Source organism: Camelina sativa, chromosome 3 (assembly GCF_030686135.1).
Source record: "Camelina sativa cultivar CO46 ecotype springtype chromosome 3, ASM3068613v1".
Classification (NCBI taxonomy): domain Eukaryota; kingdom Viridiplantae; phylum Streptophyta; class Magnoliopsida; order Brassicales; family Brassicaceae; genus Camelina; species Camelina sativa.
Window position 1 is genome coordinate 3716992 of NC_141882.1, and position 26138 is coordinate 3743129.

Below are 26138 nucleotides of genomic sequence, written 5' to 3' on the forward strand. Positions count from 1 at the left end.
AAAAAATTATAAAAAATTATAAAAAATTCTCTTAATTATGGTTTAATAGTTTTTTCACTGTCCAACAAATGAAAGAAAACTTACCTATTATTTATTATATTGTTTAGATTCATAATGAAAATAAATATTATTCGAGATGATTAATCGAAAACTAAATACGTTTTTCCGAGATAATTGATGAAGTCATTTATAAAAATCATATAGAAAATGATTCAATTATACCAGTATAAATAAAACCAAAACCTAACTTATATATATATATATATATATATTTGGCATTCAAATAAAAAATTGCAATTAATTAAAATTTAGTACCTTAAAATATGGATATGATTATAAATATGAGTTACAAATTATTTGATAGAATATTTAAGTTGATAAAATATGTAAAAAATCATAAAAATAAATTTGTTGTGAATAAAAAACTGATTTTTTGTTTGAATATAACAATTTGAAATTACTATAAATATAAAATATATGACAAGAACTTCAAGCTAATCAAATTGCAATTTCTAATACACATTTTGTTCTCTCTTAAAACAAAATATATATTCAGCAATTTCTCTATAAATATTTGTAAATTCTATATATTAAATATTTTTTAGTTTATTATAATTAGAGTAAAATTACAAAAAAAAAATCATATTATGTGAATTATTTCTATTAAAGTGAAGAAATAAAACAGAAAGTTATTATTGGAAATTATGGTTAAAAAGTAGAAGAAAAATTGAACATCTTATAATATATTAATGTAAGAAAGATTCGAATGGCGTCCGGAACTGTAGTATATAAGATTCAGCTTCTGAACGGAATCCATTCTGGTGACTCCTCACCCATTGTTGCGGAAATGAAGTGAACTTAAGTCTTCATGGAAACTCGTATTTGACACGGGCAAGATATAGACCAGAAGCAGGAGCCATGGGTTTGGTTGCAGCCACTGTCTTCTCCTCCAGGATTCGTTCAACTGAAGCAAATTCATAGATAACCCGAATGAGACAGTTAAACATCCTTCAATTCTAATCAAACCTATAACTGTAAACTCTCTGAAGAAAGCGACAGCAACATACCGTCTGCAACCGTCAATTCTCCAGTGCCAACGCATTTTAGTACTCCTACAAGCAGTCGAACCTGCACAGCATAAAGACACTAGAAATCAACAGACCACAAAGAGCATCACAATTCATCCCTTTCATTTTCAAATCAAATTGATACATTTCTTATTCGAAGTTCCGCATACAACAAAAAGAGGATATGTGGACAACTATTACTATGTGTATCAATAAAAAGACTACAATTGATACACGTGATCTACCAAGAGAGACAATGAATAAAAAAACTCAAACCTGGTGGTACAGAAAACCGCGGGAACGCGCTGTAACTACATAGCAGCGGTGCCGTCTCCTTGCACCAAAAGAATCACCATCTGTAGACCCCTCCGCTTCTCCAACATTAGTAGCAACACCAGCAGTCTCAGTCTTGGGTTGACTGGAACATGCGAGAGGATCTCCATTGTTTAGATTACTCCACGCCCTCTCCGTGATAGATGGAAAGTATGGAGTTGATGGTACTTCAGTAACATTTAGTTCATCTAAAGATCTCACAGGTGACTTTGCCTATAACAAACAACTCGTCAAAAGAGTTAACAGGTTTCTGGAAGAACACTAGTCTACACATAATGATAACTTCTTTTTAGATGCAGACGACAAGCTATCTTCCCTTTTCTCTATCACCGAGACGAAAGGATACATATGTATCTTAATTTAAAGAATCGAGATTAACATCTACTGACTACAATAAAAACTGAATTTATGGGAGTGCTTTGGTGCGCTGTGATGACTGAGAATACTAGAAACGATTAATGAGAGATCAATCTGCTAGAGTTATCATATATTCGTACTTGCTCACAAACACAAACAAATAATTAAGGTCTATCAAGCCACAAATAAAATGCATTTATCAGGGATGTTGTGACGAATATGTCCAACCATTCAGAACATTTCATATTGATAGTGTATGACATATAGAGATGTTTAAACAAAAACATAAAAAGAAATTTGACCTGGCAACCAGATGCCCTGAAGGAGCTAAAATCGTGAGTTCCAACAAGAACTTTGCATGCTTCCTGTGCACCAATCATTGATGATGTCGTTAGAGTTTTTTTATTCTTACTATGGTTAAGGACTCATCTTTCAAGGGAAAATATTTTTTTTGGATCAGTGCTGATATGGATGCTGACAATACAGTAGTATAAAAACCTGCATAGAGCGAAGATTTAGCTCCTCAGGAACATGCCAGCAACGGTCTTTTTCAAGAATTGATAATGGATCCGACCCCGATAGCATGCGGTAGAAGTATCTACAGTGAGTGTCATGAAAAATCATCAATTTTTCAATTGCAGGGAATATATTTCAAAGCATACCCTCGTACTCTAATATACAATCAACACACATATGGAACACTAAATTCTATAGAACAACTTAATCTTGGCTTCTACTATGAGAGATAGACAGAGAATACCTACGTGCGCTCCCGGGCTTTATATCTGGCATGATAGTTTCTTGGGACACAGCGAACATCAATCACCATAACATCACCTTCTTTTTTCTGCTTAATAACAACGCAAGGATTTTAATGAGATGTTGAATACTAGTAGATAGGTCAAAGTAAGTGAAAGTTAACAGCACGGAGAATAGAGTGAAAAGAAACTTAAATAAATATGTCATCAAATCTGAAGTAACTTTTGTCAAGATCAAAACTTAGATGATATAATTTTGTGAGTAACCCCTGAAATGAGAAAAAAACATTGTATCTAATTAATAATATGAAAAACATTCAGATATTAACCTGTAAAAAATGGTTGACAGCTTTCTGGACCACATCAGGCTCATGCGGTGGTAACTGCATTTTAAAAACAAAACGGCCAGTGAGAATGCAAGTATATCTGTCCCTAGTAGTTTCAAAGACCATCAAACATATACGATAACAGGTATATGAGAATGTATACGTTATGTGTAAACCAGACTACAATTGGAACATATGATATTCAAAACAATGTGGCATGTGTGCTCCTCTCTCTAAATACTTTTTCCTTTACATGAGCGTGACACCGCTAATTCCAAACGTTAGCCACAAGATAGAAATCAGTAAGGTGCAAAAGAAATACCACTTCACCCGGCTTCCTTTTACTGATGCGTTCCACATCTACATGGCAAACATTTGATAGTGCATGCACTCCCGCATCCTATAAAGGCGCTATATCAATGTCAGCTAATAATAAACAAAAACAAAATTGAGCATGACCTATATCTAATTCATGAGTACTAGCTTTTCTATGGATTACCTATTGACTACAAAGCATGGTCCTATGAATCTATTGTGACAAAGGCAATACAAAACTAAGTGAAACGTTTCTTCAGAGCTACTAAGTGAAGGATCGTTCATATATCTGTAGCTTTTTGTTCTGGTATCAGAACTTTAGGTTTACGGCTGTATAAAGAAAAGACAAAAAAATGGTATAAGAAAATATGAAAAGCTCTTACCGTTCGACTTGAGCAGAGGATCTTAACTGGCTGACCAATGAACTTATGAAAAGCCTCCTGAAATGTATCAATTCACACAACTTGAATCCCCCCCAAGATAACTTTGTTAGCCAATATAAACTGAACCCTAAGCTCTGCTCTATGGCACCATAATTAGCTACGAAACCAATCTACCAACTTGTCGAATTAAATTGCCTCATTGATTTCTCTCTCACTCTAATTGCGGAGATGAAAAAATCAAAGAAATTACAAAAACCTGCAATACACCGACGACGGTGCGGTACGTAGGTTGCTGTTGTGAACCGGAGAAACGAGTTCCGATATACTCGATGGCAACCAAGTAACGCTGCAATCTCGGATTCCCTGGGTTCATGGACAGCTCCGACTCCGAGTCGACCAATTCTTCTTCTTGTTCCTCTTCTTCGTCACTGAACCCCTCGATTCTCGCAACCTTTGAGACTCTCTCGAGCGATTCCTGAGAAGCCGTCGAACCGAGAGGATGCTTCAGACTATCGGACATTATCACACACCGATGATTAGTTTTCTCACAAAAACTCTCAGACCTACTCCCTCAGGCTCAGGGTTTAAGAATGATACAAACGTCTCATTAGACATTTTCCGGATTTAATATAATATTCACAAAACAAATGAATTTTATAACTATTAGTTGATGGGATGAGCCAGGCCCTTGCAGTAGTGCAACGCATGGGCGACTCACGAAAACCCAGGTAGCAAGCTACCTTAATGGGCTTTCTCCCTTAAAAAATAGAGTTAATATCGTGTGAGCCGATGGCCCACATATCAGATATTAAACTGATAAGAACAGATACTACACTTGATCTTAGCCAAAAGGCCGAGAAAGGTATGATTTGCAAGTAAATCTCAGCTTCCATTATATAGCATCACAGTACGGAGACGTTTTCCTCTACTTGTCGATGTGGGACAAAAATAACAAAAACATGCTATACGATCCTTTGCTCCCGTTGTCTTCATCTTGTTTCTAATCCCAATATCGTGATTTTTGTTTACTTAACTCTGATTCCCTCACTATATCTGAAAACTGACTAATTTTGTCATTGAAATCGTGAAAATGATCTGTAGGCTTAAAGACAGCTGAAGATGAAATTAAAGAAAAACCAAACTAGACGCCCTAAGAAAGGAACAATAATAAAGAACCTAATGTAACATGAACTAACTAAAGCAATTCATAAATGAATCAAATAACGTTGACGAGGAATAGAAGAATGTGGCCTCATGTTGAATAATTGCCAGTGTTCCTCTTGGAAGAAGAGTAGCCTCCTATGGAGAGATTCTTGGTTAGATTGACAAGAGACGCTTGTGTTTTGCTACTGCTACTTCTGTTCCAATTATATCCTCTTCCTTGATGATGCATTCTCCTATTACCTTCCATCTCATACTGAAGAATTCAATAAACAGAAAATCGTGTTTCAGATAAATAACACAAAGTTGTAAGTATTGAGAAGAGGAACTAAAACTTGTTAAGGTCATGAGCATTTTTACATCATAGTCTTTCTCTTTGAAGAGATCCATGCGAAGAGTGGCAGGTTTATGCTCCTTCTTCACTCGGAGAGACTTCTCTCGTTCTTCATAAAAGTCCATGTCGTCTAACAAAAATGTTCTCGCAGAGTAGTTCTTGAATATCGAGAGCATTTGGAGACCTTCTTTGATTTTGATCTCGTGAGTATCCCTCGTATGAGTAACTGGCTTGTCCTCATTGTTGTCGAGGACGATATGGCGTAACTCCCAGTTAGGGATATCTTTGACCACATGCCATTCAACCGGGAAAAAGCCACTCCACTTATCGACCTGCCAGAAATCTAAATCCTTTTTGAAGTCAACATATCCAACCATCTCAGCTAATCCCACAAATTGTCTGCTTGCATTCACCTGAATGGGTTAAAGAGATCAAACATAAGACTAAAACTAAGACACCCTTAAAATCAAACAAGAAAAGAAGACACTTGTCAACTTCACTCACCGAGAAGAAGAGAAAAATTGGACGTTTTTTGCCATCCTCGAGTGTTTTTGTTTCAGCATCACGGAAAGCTGCATCGAGTTTCTTGTTTCCATTGATGGTGCTTGACCACACGGAATATTTGATACTCTTGTGAACATCATCTTCACTGTAGGACTTGATTACGAAAAATTTAGCATCTTCATACTCAGTCTGAAAATCTGGGATGTTGTACATCTCTCTATGAATAGCCAAGGCAAATGAATTGTTTTGCTTGAGTGATGATGATGACTCAGAAGGAGGACGAGTCTTTGCATTGGCTCTCGGACCACATTTCAATTCAACCAAGGAGTCAGATTCTTCCTTGATCTCCAGTTTCCTGTACTGATCTCTCTGATCCCAGAAACCATTGTTTGAGTTTCCATTGATGTAACCACAATAAGGGAAAGAGCTTGTCTTTTGATTGGAGAGTTTTAAAAAGTGTCCTGCGGCTTCCTTTCCCTTAAAAAAAGACATAAAGAAGCAATTTAACCAAATCTTTGACATTAAGAGGAAACACTTGTCATGCAAAACTCTTGCTTTCAACTCTATGCATATATAGACATGTGTAGGTAGGTACCTTAAATTGAGGTCTGAATGCATGTGATTGTGTATTGGCATGAAGCCTACCAGCACCGTTGAAATGTCCGGTAGGCCTAGGACTCGAAAAAGAAGTTTGAGACCAGCAATCGCTTCTTTTTGCCCGATCTCCACGCAAAGTCGAATCAGAATAGACATATGAGTTGTTTTTGTCGCGGTGACTTCCCTGTGATAATGACCCAGCACCGAGCATGATAGCATGTCAAAACGAAGAAATAATAGTAGCATGATGTGCAATAAAATCCAATGGACAAAATCAAACCTTTAAAATATCAGTAGCATGTGCTTGACCATTGCCATTTGGCTGAGAAGAGACTACATCAGATCCTGCAGAACGAATCACAAGCAACAATCATTTGAGAAAATAGTTATAGATCATTTAATACTGAGACATATTAGTTGATATTCACAATCTATCCAGACTAATACGAAACTAGCAGACTTATTAGATGGTTGATAAGAACCAAAGCCTTAAGAATTTGTCTTACCAGTAGCACATGCAGTGACAGTAACAGACGGGGTACTCGACACTGTAACGGTATGTTTTGTGTCGTTTGTTGGAGGAGACTGAAAAGATTACCAAACTTTATATGAGCATTCTTTTGCTAGCAGGAGATTAAGAATGTGGCGGAGTAATAATTTAGATACCTCATCCGGTTTCTCCGTTGTAGAATCTGGATCTGGTACTGTTTCCGCAATAGTAGGCTCAGCTAGAGCTATTGTTAAGGGGCAAAACACAAGTTGATATAACAAAGAAAACACACTTCTTGGTAGGTTTCAAAATGATCTCAAAGTTCAAGAAACGAAAGGAATGTGAGCATAACAAAAAGAAAAAGCAGTGTCGTTTCTCATCAAACAAACCCTTATGCATGAGAAATATCTAACGAATCAACAACTAATGAAAAAGGCATATAAAATCAACCACAATAGCAGTGTCTTAATCAAAACTCAATCAAGTAGAGAAGTACAGAACAAATAGTGCGTTACCGTTAAAGGATACAATCCAGAGCGTTTAATTCAGTGGCCATTACCAATGTTCAAGATACACTGCAACCATTGAAAGGGAACAAATTGAAAGTTAGTATGGAGAATCAAGATATCTGTTTATGGTAGTGTGACTATTAAGAACAATTTAGCTGCATCACTTTCTCTTCAAAATTAATAAATAGTAGTTACTAAAGTCCTCGTAGTGGTATTTGATTTTGCACACAACATTCTGGACTAAGCAAGTTCATTGAGATGTAAAAGGACGAATTTGCTATTGTGGTTCTACGCATTGAGGTTAGAACCATAAATTATAAGCGAAAACATGACACCGTCAAATACTCAGTGGCAATTTACAAAAACTTTGAGTTCTTATATCTCTACTAGACAGAACAAATATTGTCAAAACATACACTTCTAATACACCATAAGTTTCCAAAACATAACACAATTGACAATAGTTTCAATCTTAAGGTAAAAAAAAAAGCAGAGAATTCTGAAATCACAATTTAGAGCATATGGTATTCAGAATTGTCCAAGAGCCAAACAAATCAATGATATAAGTTTGCAAACACAAATCCAGAAGGCTTATTATGATAAAAAAAGAACAAAAAAAAAACCTGTGAAACGGGTTTAGAGCCGCCGTAAAAACCCAAACAGGGGAAACCGCTTGAATTAGTTTGTGTGGAGACTGTGAAACAGAAGTGGGGAAGTTGCGTAGACGACAACAAAACTAACAAACCCTCACAGAAAAAAAGAGAAGCTTTCGACGGCTAAGATTATCTTATAACTTTTCCACCGAAGATGAAATCTTGACCGTTGGATTTCAATGTTCACGTTTGTTTGGGCCTCTAAATAAAGGCCCGCTATAAAGATCCTTCTTCAAGGTAAAGATGAATTTGCTAAGCTAGCCGATCGTTTATGCGTTATATTTCTCTTATGTACATATCTTTATTTCATATGATCCGTTTGTAAACTAGTGAATGATTATTAAGGTCTAACTTCAAGTAAATTTTTTCTTTTCTTTCTTGAAGGTTGATTGATATGGATCCCTTTGATCCCACTTATTCCAAGAAGTACCAGGGTACCTACGACAAGGATTACTACGCGGATATGTTTTGGGAAATAGATACTACTCTATTGATGAGTGCAGATCAGGCGTCTACGATATTTGAACAAATCACAGAAGCCCTCAAAAAGATTGATCCAAAATTTTAAAAGAACTTATTGAATAAATTAATTATTGAATAGTTTATATTATATAAATATTATTTTAAATAAGTATCTTTCAAAACTTGTACACAAAATTATATATAAAAAAAATCCTTAATTATGGTTTTATAGGTTTCTTAGTTCTTTCAATAGTTTTTCTACTATCTAAACAAATGCAAGAGAACTTACCTATTATTTCTTCTATTATTTAGATTTATTATAAAATAAATATTATTCAAGATGATTAATCGAAAACTAAAAACACTTTTCTGAGATAATTGATGAATTCATATATTAAAATCATATAGAAATTTATTCAATTATACCAGTATAAGTAAGACCAAAACCCAACTTATATATATTTACAATTCACAATAATTTGGTTTTAATAAATTAATATAAACATATATATATATGTTAATTAACTATATACTGATAAATGATATATGATTATAATAATATGAATAAGTGAATAGAAATTGAAAAATAGTTACATAATAATTTTATGTGAATTATTTATCACAAAATGAATAAAAAATAAAAGCAAAATAAATTTCAATGTTCGCTTTCTTTTGGGCCTCTCATTAAAGACCCGCTATACTTAAGATTTTTTATGATCCATTATAGTATGTAATTCAGTCAACGGAAAACAAACCTAGAAAGAAAGAAAAAAAAGTCAGCATTTATTTGGTACTAAACTATCTAAACTTGATGCCGGATTGGTAAGTCTAAAACCAGTTAACCACATGCATGCATGTATGGACGGACCAGATATAATTATGTTCTCGCAAAGTAAGCTACAAATATGTATTTCATATTATCTTGTACTATGATTACTATCGTGTGTTTAGCTCAATAGTTTAGTGATCCTGCTATTTCAATTGAGAAAATATAGGTTGTGACCGATTATATTTCATATAGATACGAGTTATAACTGGTTAATATAGTGGAGTCTGTTTTCCTTCATTTGAAGCTTTTTGGGTTAATATAGTGGAGTCTGTTTTCCTTCATTTGAAGCTTCACTGAAACTTGCTTACCACTTTACCTCTAAGCGAGTACATGTTTATCCCTATATAAAAGAGCTTAGGGATTCGGGACGCTATGAAAGTTATAGTCAAAAAGGAAGACAAACAAAAAACATTGACTAAACCCTTTATTCAAAGAAAATACAATATATATTTTTAGAAAAATTGACTAAACAAAACAAACCGAAACCTTTAACCATTCCTCTCATAAATATGAAATTCTTTTATTATATGGAGTGGTATTTTAATCATCTTCGATTATATATATATATCTCTGGATGCGTGTTGTTTCCAAAAAACTAAACTTTCGGGATAGAAAATTCATGATATCTTAAAGAAAAAAAAATAACAGTTATGTTCATGTCTGCACCCTCATATTTATAGCCAAATTTGTTGTATCCATCGCTGTTTCGGTCAGGTATGAGAAACTTCTCTAGGAGTTAACAAAAAGAGAAAGAAATAAAATAAATGGTTCAAGTAAAAACAGCAAAAGGCAAAAGGAAAAGCTAATTAAAGAGTGAATAGAAGAGAGCGGTCACATGATGGGTTTTTTTTTTTTTTTTGTCATGAATGATCTGTGACAATGAGTCACACAAAATGCAAAAGCTCCAATTCTATTTTCTACATTAAAATCATTCCTACTTTTGAATTTTGCTTTGCTGTATATTCACCTAAGCCCCCACTATTCCCTAAATGCCAAAATTTTCTTTAATACAGTTAGGTCCCCAAAATTAAAACAGATTTAATTCACCAACTCCTGTTATAATAACATACTGTATATCGTACCATTATATAACAATAAAATTTTGAAAAGACATTCTTGTGGGTTTCTTCTATAGTAACAAGAGAGTCAAGAGAGTGTTTCTATTGTTTTAACCTAAATAAAAAGAAAAAAAAAAAGAAAACACAAAGTTGTGTTGTTTTTGTATTATACATTCGTCTCATATGCATGGTTATCGATAGGTCTGAGGTCTCTCCGCTTTTGCCGCAGCTAGTAAGCTATTTTCTTTCCTTTGAATAATTTGTTTTGCGCGAGTATAATTATTTTGTTTTGAGAAACTCATTCGATTGCGATAGATTTGGGCCATCATTGCCAACCAGATGCATGTGTTTAACTTTTTTCTTCCATAATTTTTGAATTGCTGAAAAGCATTTGCTATGGCTTAGATTTTCACCTAACTTACAAAGTTCCACTTATCTTCACTATAAATCACTATAAATCTACACACGATGCTATGAAATTATGTTGTGCTTTTCTTTGTGTGTGTGTGATAAAAGTACATTATTGGACGTAATTCACAACTAAAATGTTACGAGAAAGTATCAAGTTATTCATCATTAGAATGCCATTCATTATTAGATGTTACTCATTGCTAGAAAATAACAAGTTAAGTACGTTGTTAAAATGTTACTTCTGTTGTTATGATAGCTAGCTAGCTGTAGTAGTCGTTTATATTCTACAACCTTATCTAGTTACATGCATTATGTCAAATCTAATAAATGTTATCAAATATGTAATTCATAATCATACGATATTAGCATTTACCACAATGACACAAAAACGATGTCATGCATAACATATACTGATCATATATATAAATTATAAAATGTTTCTCATGTTCGCGGCAGATCTATAATTGCGCGCCATTGTTCATAGCGGAAACACAAGCTAAGGAAATCTGACATCCAAAGACAATTTTGTCCACAAAACTCAAAACCTTTTATTTTTGAAAGTAGAAACTCTTTAACACGCGAGTTGTTATCCTGGTTAATTAAAATATAAGAAAGTAGACAATTTTTTCTTTATAAAATAGAACTGTACGTACGTTAATTTCTAGTATTTGATTGATCTTCTTGCTATGATTAATTATGGCCTCAAATTGCTGAACGTGCAAATAAAGAGAATATTTGTACTTGTTCTTTAATTAATTAAGAACTTTAGGTTGCAGACGTCACACAAAACAAAAACATTAGGATTGCATTATTATTGATGTTCATTAACTTAAGTATTATATAAATTGAAGTTTTCTTTGTAACGTAAATGAATCACGTATGTTCATGCAAATGTACGTACGTAAGTCTACATTAACATCAAACGTACAAAAGTGTAGAGCTAGAGATTAAGAGAGCTGGGCAGATTCCGAACATCTGCTGAAATGGCTTAATTGACATTACCGTGGACCGAGCAATTGACTATAGTATTTGCGAATAAATTACCGGTATTACCGTATACAACGACTAAAGTGAGTTTAGCAGCAAATTATTATGCATCATTGTTTCCTTAATTAGGATAACTAATTGACATCTTACTGTGATAATTAATTCACAAAACTAAGGGGTAATTAAACGTTTCTTAAAGCAGCCAATAGTCTATCTTTGTTGTTCTTTTCTGATGACACGTAGGCCCCAACCTCAATTATTATCATGAAATTACAACCAAAAGATGTCACACTAGCCAAGCTACTATAAACACCACAAAAATTTTGCATAGCAATTTCTTAAAGTAGTAGACAACGAATATAAACCGTATAGGATATACTTTGTTTTTATTACTTTTACAAATATACAATTATTAAAAAAGGAAAGAAAAAAGAAACAGTTGATGATACGTGGTAGCTTTTTCTTTACATTTGTTGATGTTCCCCAATGATACCAACTTAATATTCGTATACAACTCATTTTCAAAATGTTTATAATAAGTTGTAATTCCTTAAGTTATATTAGTGAAACCAACACACGTTTTGAGTTCACGTAGTAATTAATACTTCTTGATCACCTTGAAATGGGCGGGGAACAAATCAGCTGCCACGACAAACCCTACTTATATACTAGACTATTTATGTCCCCTCTTGTAGTCGAAGTGTGATATACATCTAACAAATAAGGAATTGTAATAAAGAATAAAGGAGGGTAAGAATAGACATCAACTAAATTTGAAAAAGTTAGAAGGTGTGTGAAGTTGTCAGCAAAAGATAGTGAAGTGAAGGTCCAGAAGGGGATGAGATCATAGGAATATAGGACCAAGATTTATGTCTGTTCCTACTACTTAGGGACCATTATCACATTAACTCTCTCTTAATTCTTCTTTTTATACTTTATCTACACATACTATTAAAAAACTATAAATAATTTACACCCAATTTGTAACTATATATATACACAACTCATTTTCAACATAGTACAGAGTGTGTTTTTGTTTTTTCTTCTCTGCCCTGCTTTTTGTTTCCTTCACATAAAAACAAAAGGAATAATAAACGAAAACATTGTCATCGATTACGTTAATATATCTCAATTCTCTTCTTCTTTTTTCATAGATCATCGAATTTCTGATAAATCATTTTTACCTTGTATTTTTGATTCTTGATCTAGAGTTGTGAGTTTATTCTCTGGTGAAAGATTCCTTTGTGCTTATGCTACAAGGAGAAAATGAACAAGTCGAGCTCTTGGAGCATATACAGTTCTAGAGATGGAGAGAGTGAAGGGCCATGGAGATCGTCGACGTCCATGAATGCTATCTCCTTTGGGTTTGTAGCAACGGCGATACTCATCTCCATGTTCTTGATCATGGCCATCTTCGAGCATCTCTTCAGGCCTGAGAATTCTTCATTTGATTCACCACATCGGATCACACAAAGACAGAGAGATGGGTCCATTCAGTTCCAGAAACTTGCTGATCAAGCATCCATGGTAAACACAACAATTTATTTTTATTTCTTATTAAAGCATTTCTCAAAAGAATTTTTGTCCTTTTAATAAAGCCGAAGCGCATTAACTTTCCACTGTAGTAGAGTTAGTTTTCTTTTCTTTTCTTTTCTTTTCGGTGCATAGACCTTTTGGATAATAAAAAAAACATTCGTCAAAAATTAATAGAAAAATAATAATCCAACTTTGGAAAGTGAAAAAAAAAGCAAGAACCAAATTATTGTAAACCATAGTCATAACTTCTGTTAAGCTAATTACAAGAATGTAACGTGGCAGGTTCCGGTGAATACGGTGATGGATGTATCGGTAGTGATGCCAGGAGAGAAGCTGCCGTCGCACATAGCTTTGCCGGCTCCGTTACCTTGTCGGAGAGAAGGCATTCATTGGCCTCTTCAGCTTTAAATATATATATTACTAGCTAGCCTACTACTCTTCTTCCTTCCGTAATTTTATTTATATATATTTCTGACTCATTGAGTAGATTAGTGTGTTCGTAATATATTCTAATATGCACTAAACGAGATTTATCGGCAGCTGAAAACATTTCCTTCTTTTTCGTCTAAGTAGACACATAAGTTATCTCTCATTGTACATTTGTAGATATATATGCTTCTGTTTTTTCACTAGCATTTTATGGCTAGCTAATCAATTGGAAATTGGAACAAATTAATCACTTTTAGACAAGGATTTTGAACAGCTTAAAAAGTTAGAATACAATACTGTTTATCCATTACTAAAAAAGAGGTTTTAATCCCACTATACTATACTACTAGGTTCATCGAAGTGTAATGATCATGAGTACGTGTGTAGTGTTGAGTACGACAAAGCTGAATGAATGAATGATTTACGCCTTCTGATTATTCACATGTGCTATTAACAATTATTTTCCAAATGTAATAAAATTATGGAACCAAAGTTACAATTTAATTACCCTACTACTCTCACTCTTTACCGTAGAGAAAAAAAATCAATGGGCCGAGAATGAAGCCCATTAATATCAGTGGGCGGATTTATAAGACCCAGATAAAAAGGTTACCTTCTCTATCAATCGTCGCGTAGAAGCCTAAGGAGAAAAGCTGATTCAAAGATTCAAAATTAGAACTGCAGAGAGAGAGAGAGAAAGAGGCTATGGCGACGACGGCGAAGAACATGAAGGGTTTCTACAAGCAGACTAAGAGCAATATCACCGGAGGTATCACCAAGTCCAAGCCTTCTTCCCGGAAAGCCGCTCCCAAACACGCGGCGGCCGCTCCCAAACACGCGGCGGCTCAGGGTTCTGATGCGACGCAGCCCGCGGCATTGATCTCACACGGCTCCGTCGATCTCAATGGTACGGGTTTTACTTCTTCCATTGATCATCTGATTATTTAATCATCCCTTCTGATTCATCTGAAAAATACTAGGGTTTGACTCCAATCCCCATATGAGTTTTTACTGTCCAATCGAAAATTTTAAATTTTGTGGTATATGTTGTGTGTTTTATCAAACAGAGGATTATGACAAGGAGGAGGAGATGCTGAGACAATTTGACATGAACATTGCTTATGGTCCATGCTTGGGTATGGCAAGACTTGATCGATGGGAGCGTGCTCTGCGTCTAGGGATGAATCCTCCTAATGAAATTGAGAAGCTTTTGAAAACTGGGAAAGTTCAGCAAGACTGTCTGTGGCAAGGTCGTGTGTAGATGATGTTTTTTAAATGTCACTTTATCTATGCCCTTGTATGATCCAGTATGAGTTGTAAAACTTCTGTCTTTTGTTGTTTATGGTTGAGATGTTTAATTCAGCCACTGGCTGGATTCACCTCACATGTTAGTGTGTCTTTCGATGTTTCTAATTCTAGTCTCAGGTGATAATGTTAAAACCTTTTTAATGGAAAGCAATCTTGTTTGTTGATGGAAGATTCAGTTAATTGTATCATCTCATTATCACAGGCAATCTATTACGACAAACACAAACTTCTACAAATTTCAATATCTGGTCTCATGTAATTTACAAAAACGGTTTAAGTTAAAAATCTGAACTTTCTCTTCTTGAAGCATAGCAGCGAACATCACAATACAGCAAAATGCAATACAATCTGGGCACCTCCTGTCAAATCATGCTGGTCACTGGAAGATTAGGATTTAGTAGAGACGTTAAATAGATGGCCTTCAATGTCTGGGACAAAACCTTTATCCACCATTTCTAGTTTAACTATCTCATAGGTTGTTCTGTTCGGGACTAGACCTTTCTCCAACATCTCATTCAAAAGAATGTTTGCATCCTCCAACTTTCCCTTTTGGGAATATCCTTGTAGAAGCACATTATATGATGCTACATTCATCCACAACCGCCTTTCTTTCTCCATCTCTGTCCTAATGTTCGTTGCTGCCTTCAGATTTCCTTCTCTACAGTAGCCTTTCATCAAAATGTTATATGTCAGATGTCTCGGTTTCAGACCCATCTTTGACATTTCTTTCAAAAGCATCGCCGCTTTTCTTGATTCACCTTTGCTGCAATAACCCTCCATTAGTATGTGATATGTTACGAGATCAGGAAGTCCTTTGCTAGTCAACTGATCGAAAAGCTTCTTAGCTGCTTCTACGTTACCGTCTCTACATTGACCAGCAATCAAGCAATTATAAGTTCCGATGTCTGGTACAATCCCTTCTCGTTCCATCTCTTCTTTCAGTGCAAAGCCATCAACGGTTTCCCCTAACTTACAATACGCATCGATCAGCATGTTATATGTTCTAGCAGTGGGAACAATTCCTTGGCCTTTTACGGAGTCCAACATATCAAGAGCTTCCTTCAGCATATCGTTCTTGCAAAACCCGTTTATAAGAGAGTTGTAAGTAATTAAGTTAGGCTGTACACCTGCGCTGACCATCTTATCGTGCATACCAATAGCCTCGCTTATCTTACCTCCACTGCACAAACCATTTATGAGTGAATTATAAGTGATCACATTTGGTACCACATCTTGATCCAGCATCTCTTTAAACACCTTCATACTCCCCGGAAGGTTGTCATCTTTCCAGAACCCATCAATCAGTATATTGAATGTAGTCAAGTTTGGGGACACCTTATTCTCCACCATTTCCTTCAAAACAGCGTCTGCTTTGTACATTTTCCCAATTCCACCAAGCTTGCAGTACCCATCGATGAGAGTGTTGTAACTGACTACGTTTGGAGAACAACCATACACTACCATGTCCTCCATAACATCCCTAGCTTTATTCATTTTCCCAGTTTTGCACAAGGCGTTGATCACGACATTGAAAGTGAAGAGATTTGGTTGAATCTTCCTCCTAATCATCTCCTTGTATACATACTCAACATCCGCAGAACGATTCTGCTTCAGCAACGCAATCATCAAAGGCTTACAAGACAAAGCCGATAACTTATACCCATAATAACCTGAACGCTTAAACGCCTCAAATGCTAAATCGAATCTAGTATTGTTCGCATACGCCAATACCAACATATCAGCTATAATCGAACTGACGCAAACATTGTCACACATTGAAATAGCATGGAGAATAGAGTGAACCGGATGATCAGAACCATTATTCGCAAACCCATCAAGGAAAGATCGGATCTTTGAGTACCTTTTCGCAATAGCAAGAGAATGCAAGAGCTTAAATGTGAGCTCTAGCGAAACAGAGATGCTACAGTTCTTCACTGACCAGCTATAGTACCTTAGACACAAATCTGGGTCAAGCTCAGAACTTATCAGCTGTCGAAAAAGCTCGTTAGGGTGTATGTCTTTCACATGAACTCCAAGCTTCGACCAGTGCTGCTTCTCTATGAGATCAGCGATGACTACTACGTCACATCTTGGTTGGCAAGGGCTCTCGGCGATCGTAGCTGAAGAAGAAGAACAGAGTCTACTTAAACCAGATAAATTTTGTATGAATTTCGAAATATTTCTACTAACGGCTAAGGATTTGGGGAACATTGATTCGAAATAGGAGACGAAGACAGACTTGGGATTTTAAATTTTTTAGGGTTTATGAATTTTGCACCCATTCTCATCTCTGTTTCTTTTCAGTACTTTTTTTTTACCCCAAATTTTAATTTACTTTACAAAGTGTGAGATAAATTTTCAGATTTTTGTTATGCAAATTTTACGAAACTAACAAAGTTTATAAATGGACCCCAAATTAAGTTATTTTAGAAGTCGGCCCGTGCGCTAAGATACAACTAATGGGCCACACGAATCGGCCCATCTAACTGTAAGGAAAAAGAATTTATCAGTTTTAGTATAACAAAATTTCTTCTCCATCACTCTTCTTTCGTCGCCACTTGTTTCCTTAGTGCTCTCCAACCAATATCACGCCTAAAGAAACCACCAGGCCAGTTGATCTGTTGAACCGCTGAATAAGCTTTATCACGCGCCTCTTCCAAGTCTTTACCCTTTCCCGTGACCCCAAGAACACGTCCCCCAGTCGCTACAACATTCCCCTCTGAATCAAGATCCGTTCCAGCGTGGAAAACCTTCACTCCAGGAGCAACTGTTTCAGCTTCTTTAAGGTTTCTAATGATTGATCCTTTCTCATAAGCACCTGGATAACCATTGCTCGCCATTACAACCACCATTGCTGAATCTTTTGACCAATCAAGTGACACGCCGCTTAGCTCGCCTTTACAAGCCGCTAGCAAAACTTTGGCTAGGTCAGACTCTAGACGCATCATCAATACCTGTGTTTAACAAGAAGCTGCATTGTTCAGAACGATAATCAAAGCAAAGACTAAACGGAGTTTTTTTCAGAAAAGGTGTGTGTTTCTCACCTGACATTCTGGATCTCCAAACCGGACATTGAACTCAATCAGCTTAGGCAAACCGGACTTCTTCTCGATCATGAGACCAGCAAACAGAACGCCGACAAACTTACATCCTTCTTCTGCCATGCCTTTAACAGTGGGATGAATTATAGACTCCATCACAAAATCCTGAAGCTCCCTGGTCAAGACCGGTGCAGGAGAATACGCTCCCATTCCACCTGTGTTAGGACCGGTATCTCCATCTCCAACCCGCTTGTGGTCCTGAGCTGATTCTAGAGGAATGGCGTTTTCTCCATCCACAAGTGCGAAAAAGGAGGCTTCTTCTCCCTCGAGAAACTCCTCCACGACCACCTGACATCCTGCAGAACCAAACACACCTTTGACCAGCATCGAATCAACAGCTTCAAAAGCCTCCTCTAGTTCCATTGCAACAGTGACTCCTTTTCCAGCTGCTAATCCATCCGCTTTAATCACAATCGGTGCCCCTTGTTCTTGAATGTATTCTTTCGCAGCAGATGCATCAGAGAATGTTTTATACTGCATTTGAATTTGATTCAATAATACTGAATTAGCCATCAAATTGGAATCCTTAGGATAAGATCAAAGCTATGAATCTTCTACTTCCAATTTACCAAGCCCTAAACCACATGCCCCCAAACAATCTGCTGAGACATTCTTATAAACTAAGCCCTCACTAACCAACTTACAACAGCTCTATTAAGAACTATGGTGATTACAGCAAGCCTATAGCTAGCTAATAGTTGAACCGCTACACGGTTTCAAAGCTTATATCAGCGACGTTATGGATCCTAACACATCAAGGGAAGAAATTGGTAATCATCAGGAATAAATTGAAAAAGAGCAGAGCAACACAAACCTTAGCAGTAGGGATATTGTACTTATGGCAAAGGTTCTTCATAAAGTTCTTGGAACCTTCCAACGCCGCAGCTTGAGAAGAAGGGCCAAAGGTGAGGATACCGGCCTTAACCAAGTCATTAGCGAGACCCGCAACAAGAGGCACTTCAGGTCCAACAACCACTAACCCAACATTCCATTTTTGACAAAAAGAAATCACAGCTGAACTGTCTGATATGTCAAGTTCAGGTATGCAAGTAGCATCACCGGAACTGGAGATACCAGCATTTCCAGGTGCGCATAACACAGAATCACAAGAAGGAGATCGTTTTAAGGCGTGGCAAAGGGCGTGTTCTCTCCCTCCTCCACCGATTACAAGAACATTAACTCTCTCTTCTGCAGAAATTGAAACACAATTACACAAATTTATTGGTTGTTAATAACAAACGTTTAGTTACCAATAGCCTAATATGATTCTATCTGAAACCAATGGAGCATTCGCGTGCAAATTCAATCTATCTACACTCACATTCAACAACTGGATACAGAATCTACCAAATTTGTTTATTCATCAACAGGCCAAAGTTACATATAAATTTAACACCAGAGTCAAAGGGTATTGCTAGATTTTTACCAGAGCCGCCGGGAACGACCAAAATAGACGGCTGAGATTGCTCTGAGACGCAGCGGAGCAAATACTGGCGTCTGTGGAGTGGGGTGGAAGAGCTAAGGACGTGATTGGTGGTAGAGAATTTGAGAGGAGCAATAAAAGGAAGAGACTTGGAGGTAGCGGCGAATCTGAGGGAGAGAAGAAAGGGTTTAGTTGGGTTGTTGTTGCTGGAGAAGAGATTGATAGAAGAAGATGAAGGATGGAAACTAGATGTACACAACGACATGTCCGAAGTAGGTTTGCGATAGAGAGGCAACTGAGAGACTGTCAAAGTTGCGTACTTTGAGAGAGTTTTGGACTCGGACCAGCTTCGTCGTCGTCAAGGGTTTAACATTAAACTGTTTTCATTCCTTTTGTTTTTGGGTTCACTTTTTTTTTTCTTTTAATTGAAGAACAGAGAAATATTATATTCATTCACAGTAATCAACTAATCATGATTAATTTTGTTGTCTTATTTATTATTTGTAGTCGCAAAAACACCCAATAAATAGGTATTATGAGTGTATGACTTTGTCCTTTCAATGTTTTTTTTCCTTCAAACCACTTTATATTCTTTAAGACATCAAACAGCCTCTCCTTGCCTCACTCACATTTACATGCTTTATAACGAATCCATTTTGTGATATATAAAGGGGTTATATGGTGGCTGTGAAACAAACAAGTGGTTTATAACCAGCAAACCTCTCAAGTACTGTTTGTATTCATGCATCCTCATCGTCTCCATATAACCAAACCAAAAAAGAAGAAAAAATAACTCGCCAAAAACAAAAGCCAAGAGAGCGAAAATGCCCTCTGGCTGCTCCAAATGTTGATGATATCAAGAGAGCTTATACAGATGCCAAAACCGATACGCGTCTTACGAATTCAAAGCCATGAAGAGGTTCTGCTTACGGGCATGCTCTGGGACAAGCCTGTTCACGATTTCAGGAGGTATGCCAGATAGCTCTGCAACACACAATAAATCATCACTACATGATTACTGATGGTTAAATATAAGGATCACAGATTCATAAATGGAGAAAAGGCATTTATTATTTCGTAGCATACTAATATGTCAGAGGCCACAATGGTCGCCATACTTGTGACTTCAGTTTATTTAGCATCCTCAATATTCAAATTAGCACTAAATGAGGTTTTGAAGTTAATACTCATTGGCAATCATGAACAAAACACATCATGTCAACAACTTAATAGACCATATATATGTTAGATCTCTTCAGAGGTCTAACAAGAAAAAAGGGAACTGTACCTTGTGGTTTAAAGTTGAAAAGTGGAGGAAGTGGTCGGCCATTGGGAAGACGAGTGTTTGGGTCCCTTAGTTCATCAAATAACGGATGAATACAAGCTTCCAACTACAATACCACCAGAGGTGTTATTAATGGTTTCGACCCTTACATGCTGATATGGAACAATTGAAAAGCAAATTGCACAATGAAGGGAAAAGTGAGACTTTTACTTACAGCTGTGCATCTCAAATTAGGGGAATATTGGAAGAACCTACAAAGAAGATCAACTGCTTCTGGTGGCAAACGTTTTTGGAACACCTGAGCACAAATAGAATATTCATGCAGTAATAAGGTCCTTATTATAAGGATTCGGAGAGAAGCGACCCTTAATGAGCTAATAAACAATGAAGTCAGATAGTTAAGTGCAAAGTGCAAACCACCAAGTTGTAGAATGTCAGAGAACAAAATCCTGAAAAGCATTATCTGGGGAACTCTAACCAAACATTAGAAGGCATACCTTGTGCCATGGATGAGGCTTTATCTGGGGAAACTTAAATTCTGTATAGTTTGGATTCATGCACTTGATTTCTTCCCTTGTTGGTGTACCTAAAACCTGCAAAGACATAAAAGCACATACAATAAGAAAAGCAAGGTTTCTTCAAAATCAAACTGAGCAGTCCAAAGTTTAATGCTTTTTTATACTAAATACAAAATTCTCAACAATTGACGTAACAAGAATTGGATTGCTTCATATTTTAAGATAAACTTTAAGAATTAACAAAAGGTTACCTTAATGATTTCAACAAGCTGATCGACTCCGCTCTCACCAGGAAACAGAGGCTGTACGACAAGTTAGCAAGGGCACAAAAAAACTTAAAGTAAGACAAGGAAGAAACTGACTGAATAGCACAAAAACAAATAGCTAAAAAATTGTGCTTTAACCTGTCCAAGAAGAAGTTCGGCCATCACACAACCAGTGGACCATATATCGATTGCAGTTGTATATTCACTGGCACCAAAAATGAGTTCTGGAGCACGATAATATCTTGAACAAATGTAAGAAACATTGGGTTCTCCTTTTACCTACCGAGTACGAGTACGTGTCATACTCCCAGAATGAATTCGTTTTAAATTGAGTCAACAAACCTTACCAACACTTTTGCACTCCCAAAATCACAGATTTTTAGCTGATGTGTGTGTGGGTTCACCTGCACAACAACATCTGTATAGTCAGGTATACATACAGTTAATTTTATACCGGAAAATATTTATTTTGATAAACAGTTCACTTAGGAGCAGATAAATTGAGCACAGACATGTTACTTTAGACCAAAACCAGCTCAAAAGAACAACTATTTTCTCAATGTTAGTTTCCAGAATCCTGCTTCAATGTTAAGCTTTCTTAATATATAGACTCGAAAAGAAAAGCCTAGTACCATTATGATTAGTGAAGATCGTAAATGAAATTAACTGTATTAAGAGCCTCATTGCTAGACCTCCAGGCATGTTATGAACATACATTTATCACGTCAGAATCTAAACCTAGTATGACATCATCATTTGTAAAGAATATATGACAGTGTTTTAATATTTCCTACTCATAGAGACAAAGAGCTATAAAGTAAGAAAACTATTCAAATAGAAATCCGTAATAGCAAAAAACAAAGGTCTGTTATATATTTCTTTCGAAACAGGGAGACACAAATGGAACTTACTAGCAGGTTTTGAGGCTTAATATCACGGTGACAAAGACCAAAGGAATTATGAATGTAAGCAAGCGCCCTGCAAATCTGTAACCACAATAGAAACTTGTCAAAATATTTGGAGAACACCCAGCATACATAAATTTCCACCCAACTATTCTAGGAAGAGCCACAAGAATACATAGATTACAAAATCTATTTATCTTCGGTGAAACAAAACGAGCCTCATATTTTAAGTGGGTGCTTATGATGCTTGGTGAAACGAAAATCTACAAAAAATGAATAGACAACTTCAAATCCAGAAAATAGTTACCTGATAGGTATAGAGTTTAACGTATATCAGTGGCATCAGTTGATTCGTCCTACTGTAACTTCTTGCAACACGATTGACAGTCTCAGGCACAAATTCAAGGACAAGATTTAAATAAACCTCTTCATTGTCTGTTCTTGAGAAGAAGCTCTGCTTTAAAGCAACGACATTGGGATGGTCTAGCATCTGCATTATTTGTAGCTCCCTGTTCTTGTACCGCTTGTCTTGAAGAACCTTTTTGATGGCAACAACCTCCCCAGTCTCCCTACATTTAGCCTACCAGAAGGAAACATAAATGTGCCGGGAATGGAGCCAAATGAATAGAAAGAACATCATGGATGTTAAATTAACTTACTTGGAAAACCATGCCAAAGGAACCAGTACCAACAACATGTTCTGATATATAACTGACTGTCTGCCAATCCAAAAGAAAAGGAAAAAAAAAACTATTATAAAAACCAGTTGGAAAACTACGTTACTAAGTACTAACTATCACATACATATGTAACCATCTAACCTGTCTTGATTGACCATTTCGACCACGGACTGTGGTTCTAATCACCTGACCAGGTTCAGCACCAGCCCCATCAATAATATCTGGTTCACTATCCTGCAACGTAACAAAAAACCTCAAAGAGTGAAAAAAACTACTCCATAACAGATAGAAGCTCTGTGATAAGAAAGTCAAGCTAAAACAGTTGAATAAGCAAGCATGAAAGGCAAAGCAAATAAGCAATGCAAGACTTACTCTCTCATCATCGGTCTCTACCTTGTCCCTTATCCTTGTCTCAGCCAAATCTCTAGTCAACCAATCGACTGAACTAGAAGAGCTCTTTAAGCCTTTGGCAGATCTTGAACTGCCTACTCCATTGCCCAGTCCAGAAGATGCCATGATATTTTATTCTGAAGATAACACGAACTAGTATTTGATAGCGTCACAACCCATGGTGAATTGGTGTCCCATCCCATCAAAGAACCGATCTTCCTAGTAGAATTTGCAAGGTCACTTGCATTAGATAAAAAGGTGTACTATATCTCAAGGAACACGAACTGATACAAAACAAAAACAAAATTGATCAGTTTTAACTCGGAGCCAGTGGTGAATTGAGATACTGTAACTATTGAGGCCGATCAGATCTACTGCCGACTAGAATTGATATTGAAATCGAAAAGGTTTGGTTTGAAAACTCAATTTGTGAGTAAATAAAAGCAGTTCAGAAAAAAATCAGCAAAACAGTTACTACTACAACCCAGAAGAACCCTAGTTCAACAACTCCCAAAAAAAGCACATTAAGATAAGAAAGAGCGAAACTTTTCAAAAGATTCGCAGCGATATGAATTTAGGTAGTATAAGAGCAGAGAATAAAAAAGATGATCACCTTGAGCTGTCGTGAATAAGAACTGAAACCAAAGTCAAGCATTTGACGATTGTCTTCTTCTCCTTCTTAAATTGAAGAGCTTCACATATAAAAAACAGTAAATAGTTTTTTTCTCGGCGATTGATCGGATTGAAAAAAAAGGCTAAACCTTAAGATTATTTTTTTGATTCTGCGTCAATTTTGATTTCACAACTTCTTCACACCCTTGTTTAAGTTTTGTCGTGTCTACCGTTTTGAATCAAACGAGAGAATATGAGACGACAGCTCATCATTATAAGCATGATATTATATCACTATATATCTTTTCTCCTTTTTCTACCCGATTTTTTTTTTTTTTTTAATTAGGAATTTAAAATTATTTAAAAAATTAGATTTGGTATATTTTTTTCTTTTTTTTTTCCCGTTTGCCACACAGAAAAGATTGATAAGATACTGATACAGTATATATATTAATACAAATTACTAAAACTGTAATGTAGTTGATAAGTTCAATAATAATGTTAAGTAGACCTTTGTTCAAAATTTCATACTTACAAGTTCCTTTTTTTTTTAATCTCATGGTCTGATGGTCCCCAAATATCATAACATTGGAACTCAATTTTCAAACCTCAGCCTACCCAATCTTTTTTAACCGGATATTCAAACTTTTGTTCTACAAACTTATTTCAAACTAAATACATAGTGGAAAACCTACAAAAATAAAAATAATATTTTTTTAGCTAATTACTATACATTTACTTCAATATTCAACGTGTATAAATGTTTTTGTCAACACATTCCCAGCCCTCCACTCCAAAATGATGATAGCATCCATATATATAATAATATTTGCTCTTTGATTATTGATATAAGATTAAACAACACTTACGTAGTTTATGTTCTTGTAATTTTATAGTGGATTAAAATACTGTTGTAGGGAGAAATATATTTTAAAAAAATAAAAGTCACTTTCGTATTTGCTGGAAAAATATCAATTAAATCATGAACTTATACAAAAACGCCAATTAAACCCTGAACTTTCTCTAAAGCCATTTAAATCATCCAATTGTGTTGACAAATCTGATTAAACATCACATTTTATAAAAAACACCAATTAACACATCGCGAAAAATTGGGTAACAGAAGAACTAACCTTCGTTTAACACCGTTAACATCTGTTAAATTTAACCCGTTAGACTAATTAAAAAAACTCGAAATCCCCAAATCATTCGATCCCTAATTTTACAAACCCTAAATCACAATACAGCCATTTGTTTTTTTAAAAATAATTTGGGGATTTCGAGTTTTTTTTAATTAGTCTAACGGGTTAAATTTAACAGATGTTAATGGTGTTAAACGGAGGTTAGTTCTTCTGTTACCCAATTTTTCGCGATGTGTTAATTGGTGTTTTTTTATAAAATGTGATGTTTAATTAGATTTGTCAACACAATTGGATGATTTAAATGACTTTAGGGAAAGTTCAGGGTTTAATTGGCGTTTTTGTGTAAATTCATGATTTAATTGACATTTTTTCGGTTATTTTATAGTAAAAGTCGCTTTTACCTGTCGACTGTTAGGTAAGGCTGAACGCTGCTCTACTATTTCTTTTATTTGTGTGTGGCCGATGATAGTACTGTCTCGGGTTTGATTGGTGATTAAAACTTAACGGTGCAAGGTAAGGTTGTTTTCGTTTCTTTGTCCTTAGTTTTTTATCATAATAAGTCTTCTACAATATATATGCGAAAAGATTGATCAAATATTAATGTATGTGCAACAATAATTATTGCTTTTTTTGGTTAGATCTCTTGAAAATACGTTAGGCATGCACATAGCTTTGGTTACCAACTTACCACCCTCTGGTCTCCGCGTGATATCTTATTTACTAATTAAAATATACTTTTTCATATGTATTAAACCAAAAAGGGGGTAATGCAATAAAGTCGTGAGTAGGTCCAAAGAGTACTGCTCATTAGCCTACACAAACAATAGGGAGTGGTGGTCTTTATAAACCTAAAAGGGCTAAAGTTGCTTTATTTTTGCTTGATAAAGTAAGATAGATAGATTACCACTTAACAAATGATTTTAGTGTTGACCAAAGAGCAACAAAACAATGATTTACAATTGTGTGTAGTTGGAAGCTAATGTGTTTGGACTATGGGCCTGTCTGGCCC

The 26138-nt window shown here is 35.7% G+C and overlaps 7 protein-coding genes and 1 non-coding gene across 10 annotated transcripts; 2 read left to right on the forward strand and 6 right to left on the reverse strand.

Annotated features, from left to right (window-relative positions):
* Window positions 1-645: 645 nt before the first annotated feature.
* On the reverse strand, window positions 646-4405 carry LOC109124857 (uncharacterized). 2 transcript variants are annotated; one of them, XM_087498129.1, is made up of 10 exons: window positions 3796-4405; window positions 3540-3596; window positions 3164-3241; window positions 2845-2898; window positions 2522-2604; window positions 2256-2355; window positions 2060-2122; window positions 1344-1613; window positions 1068-1128; window positions 646-964 (listed from the first exon to the last, which is right to left on the reverse strand). In XM_087498129.1, exons 1-10 carry the CDS (start codon window positions 4057-4059, stop codon window positions 867-869), a joined length of 1128 nt encoding a protein of 375 aa, XP_087354255.1. In that variant the 5' UTR covers window positions 4060-4405; the 3' UTR covers window positions 646-866. The 2 variants fall into 2 exon arrangements, with proteins under 2 accessions (XP_087354255.1, XP_087354257.1); XM_087498131.1 differs by having other exon boundaries at window positions 2518-2604.
* On the reverse strand, window positions 4210-4405 carry LOC147946553 (U2 spliceosomal RNA). The gene has a single exon (XR_015596069.1). It is a non-coding gene; the product is annotated as a U2 spliceosomal RNA (small nuclear RNA).
* A 184-nt stretch (window positions 4406-4589) lies between these two features.
* LOC104768126 (uncharacterized) lies at window positions 4590-7894 on the reverse strand. Its single transcript, XM_010492059.3, has 9 exons — window positions 7758-7894; window positions 7154-7200; window positions 6802-6863; window positions 6642-6720; window positions 6416-6480; window positions 6134-6319; window positions 5539-6015; window positions 5061-5447; window positions 4590-4956 (listed from the first exon to the last, which is right to left on the reverse strand). The coding sequence occupies exons 2-9, from the start codon at window positions 7179-7181 to the stop codon at window positions 4792-4794; spliced, it is 1449 nt and encodes a 482-aa protein (XP_010490361.2). The 5' UTR covers window positions 7182-7200; window positions 7758-7894; the 3' UTR covers window positions 4590-4791.
* A 4415-nt stretch (window positions 7895-12309) lies between these two features.
* On the forward strand, window positions 12310-13742 carry LOC104768133 (uncharacterized). The gene is made up of 2 exons (XM_010492065.3): window positions 12310-13061; window positions 13353-13742. The coding sequence occupies exons 1-2, from the start codon at window positions 12801-12803 to the stop codon at window positions 13476-13478; spliced, it is 387 nt and encodes a 128-aa protein (XP_010490367.1). The 5' UTR covers window positions 12310-12800; the 3' UTR covers window positions 13479-13742.
* Window positions 13743-14102: 360 nt separating this feature from the next.
* On the forward strand, window positions 14103-14976 carry LOC104768141 (uncharacterized). The gene is made up of 2 exons (XM_010492070.3): window positions 14103-14406; window positions 14567-14976. Exons 1-2 carry the CDS (start codon window positions 14205-14207, stop codon window positions 14758-14760), a joined length of 396 nt encoding a protein of 131 aa, XP_010490372.1. The 5' UTR covers window positions 14103-14204; the 3' UTR covers window positions 14761-14976.
* A 2-nt stretch (window positions 14977-14978) lies between these two features.
* LOC104768148 (pentatricopeptide repeat-containing protein At1g09820) lies at window positions 14979-17141 on the reverse strand. The gene has a single exon (XM_087508244.1). The coding sequence runs from the start codon at window positions 17016-17018 to the stop codon at window positions 15195-15197; it is 1824 nt and encodes a 607-aa protein (XP_087364370.1). The 5' UTR covers window positions 17019-17141; the 3' UTR covers window positions 14979-15194.
* Window positions 17142-17185: 44 nt separating this feature from the next.
* Window positions 17186-19795, reverse strand: LOC104768154 (phosphoribosylamine--glycine ligase, chloroplastic). The gene is made up of 4 exons (XM_010492083.2): window positions 19335-19795; window positions 18723-19096; window positions 17852-18382; window positions 17186-17761 (listed from the first exon to the last, which is right to left on the reverse strand). Exons 1-4 carry the CDS (start codon window positions 19594-19596, stop codon window positions 17345-17347), a joined length of 1584 nt encoding a protein of 527 aa, XP_010490385.2. The 5' UTR covers window positions 19597-19795; the 3' UTR covers window positions 17186-17344.
* Window positions 19796-19970: 175 nt separating this feature from the next.
* On the reverse strand, window positions 19971-24289 carry LOC104768161 (shaggy-related protein kinase kappa). Of its 2 annotated transcripts, none has more exons than XM_010492089.2 (13): window positions 23989-24289; window positions 23358-23659; window positions 23127-23219; window positions 22965-23024; window positions 22613-22885; window positions 22312-22386; window positions 21748-21804; window positions 21539-21679; window positions 21386-21436; window positions 21114-21209; window positions 20831-20914; window positions 20620-20722; window positions 19971-20315 (listed from the first exon to the last, which is right to left on the reverse strand). In XM_010492089.2, the coding sequence occupies exons 2-13, from the start codon at window positions 23499-23501 to the stop codon at window positions 20227-20229; spliced, it is 1266 nt and encodes a 421-aa protein (XP_010490391.2). In that variant the 5' UTR covers window positions 23502-23659; window positions 23989-24289; the 3' UTR covers window positions 19971-20226. The 2 variants fall into 2 exon arrangements, with proteins under 2 accessions (XP_010490391.2, XP_010490395.2); XM_010492093.2 differs by having other exon boundaries at window positions 23358-23594; window positions 23989-24277.
* Window positions 24290-26138: the final 1849 nt, after the last annotated feature.

What these genes read in the sequence shown, in the direction of transcription:
- LOC104768133 (XM_010492065.3), top strand. Translation starts at nt 12,801, where the DNA reads ATGAACAAGTCGAGCTCTTGGAGCATATACAGTTCTAGAGATGGAGAG. An exon ending in TTGCTGATCAAGCATCCATG is followed by an intron (nt 13,062 to 13,352) that starts GTAAACACAACA and finishes GTAACGTGGCAG; the next exon opens with GTTCCGGTGAATACGGTGAT.
- LOC104768154 (XM_010492083.2), bottom strand. Translation starts at nt 19,596, where the DNA reads ATGTCGTTGTGTACATCTAGTTTCCATCCTTCATCTTCTTCTATCAAT. An exon ending in GGTCGTTCCCGGCGGCTCTG is followed by an intron (nt 19,097 to 19,334) that starts GTAAAAATCTAG and finishes CAATTTCTGCAG; the next exon opens with AAGAGAGAGTTAATGTTCTT. An exon ending in TTGGAGATCCAGAATGTCAG is followed by an intron (nt 17,762 to 17,851) that starts GTGAGAAACACA and finishes TGTTAAACACAG; the next exon opens with GTATTGATGATGCGTCTAGA.
- LOC104768161 (XM_010492089.2), bottom strand. Translation starts at nt 23,501, where the DNA reads ATGGCATCTTCTGGACTGGGCAATGGAGTAGGCAGTTCAAGATCTGCC. An exon ending in GAAATGGTCAATCAAGACAG is followed by an intron (nt 23,025 to 23,126) that starts GTTAGATGGTTA and finishes TTGGATTGGCAG; the next exon opens with ACAGTCAGTTATATATCAGA. An exon ending in TTTCAACTTTAAACCACAAG is followed by an intron (nt 20,316 to 20,619) that starts GTACAGTTCCCT and finishes TGTGTGTTGCAG; the next exon opens with AGCTATCTGGCATACCTCCT.
- LOC104768148 (XM_087508244.1), bottom strand. Translation starts at nt 17,018, where the DNA reads ATGTTCCCCAAATCCTTAGCCGTTAGTAGAAATATTTCGAAATTCATA.
- LOC109124857 (XM_087498129.1), bottom strand. Translation starts at nt 4,059, where the DNA reads ATGTCCGATAGTCTGAAGCATCCTCTCGGTTCGACGGCTTCTCAGGAA. An exon ending in CCGTCGTCGGTGTATTGCAG is followed by an intron (nt 3,597 to 3,795) that starts GTTTTTGTAATT and finishes GATACATTTCAG; the next exon opens with GAGGCTTTTCATAAGTTCAT. An exon ending in GCGGTTTTCTGTACCACCAG is followed by an intron (nt 1,129 to 1,343) that starts GTTTGAGTTTTT and finishes TATGCTGTGCAG; the next exon opens with GTTCGACTGCTTGTAGGAGT.
- LOC104768126 (XM_010492059.3), bottom strand. Translation starts at nt 7,181, where the DNA reads ATGGCCACTGAATTAAACGCTCTGGATT. An exon ending in TGAATTAAACGCTCTGGATT is followed by an intron (nt 6,864 to 7,153) that starts GTATCCTTTAAC and finishes CAATAGCTCTAG; the next exon opens with CTGAGCCTACTATTGCGGAA. An exon ending in CAACGGAGAAACCGGATGAG is followed by an intron (nt 6,721 to 6,801) that starts GTATCTAAATTA and finishes TAATCTTTTCAG; the next exon opens with TCTCCTCCAACAAACGACAC.
- LOC104768141 (XM_010492070.3), top strand. Translation starts at nt 14,205, where the DNA reads ATGGCGACGACGGCGAAGAACATGAAGGGTTTCTACAAGCAGACTAAG. An exon ending in CGGCTCCGTCGATCTCAATG is followed by an intron (nt 14,407 to 14,566) that starts GTACGGGTTTTA and finishes TTTATCAAACAG; the next exon opens with AGGATTATGACAAGGAGGAG.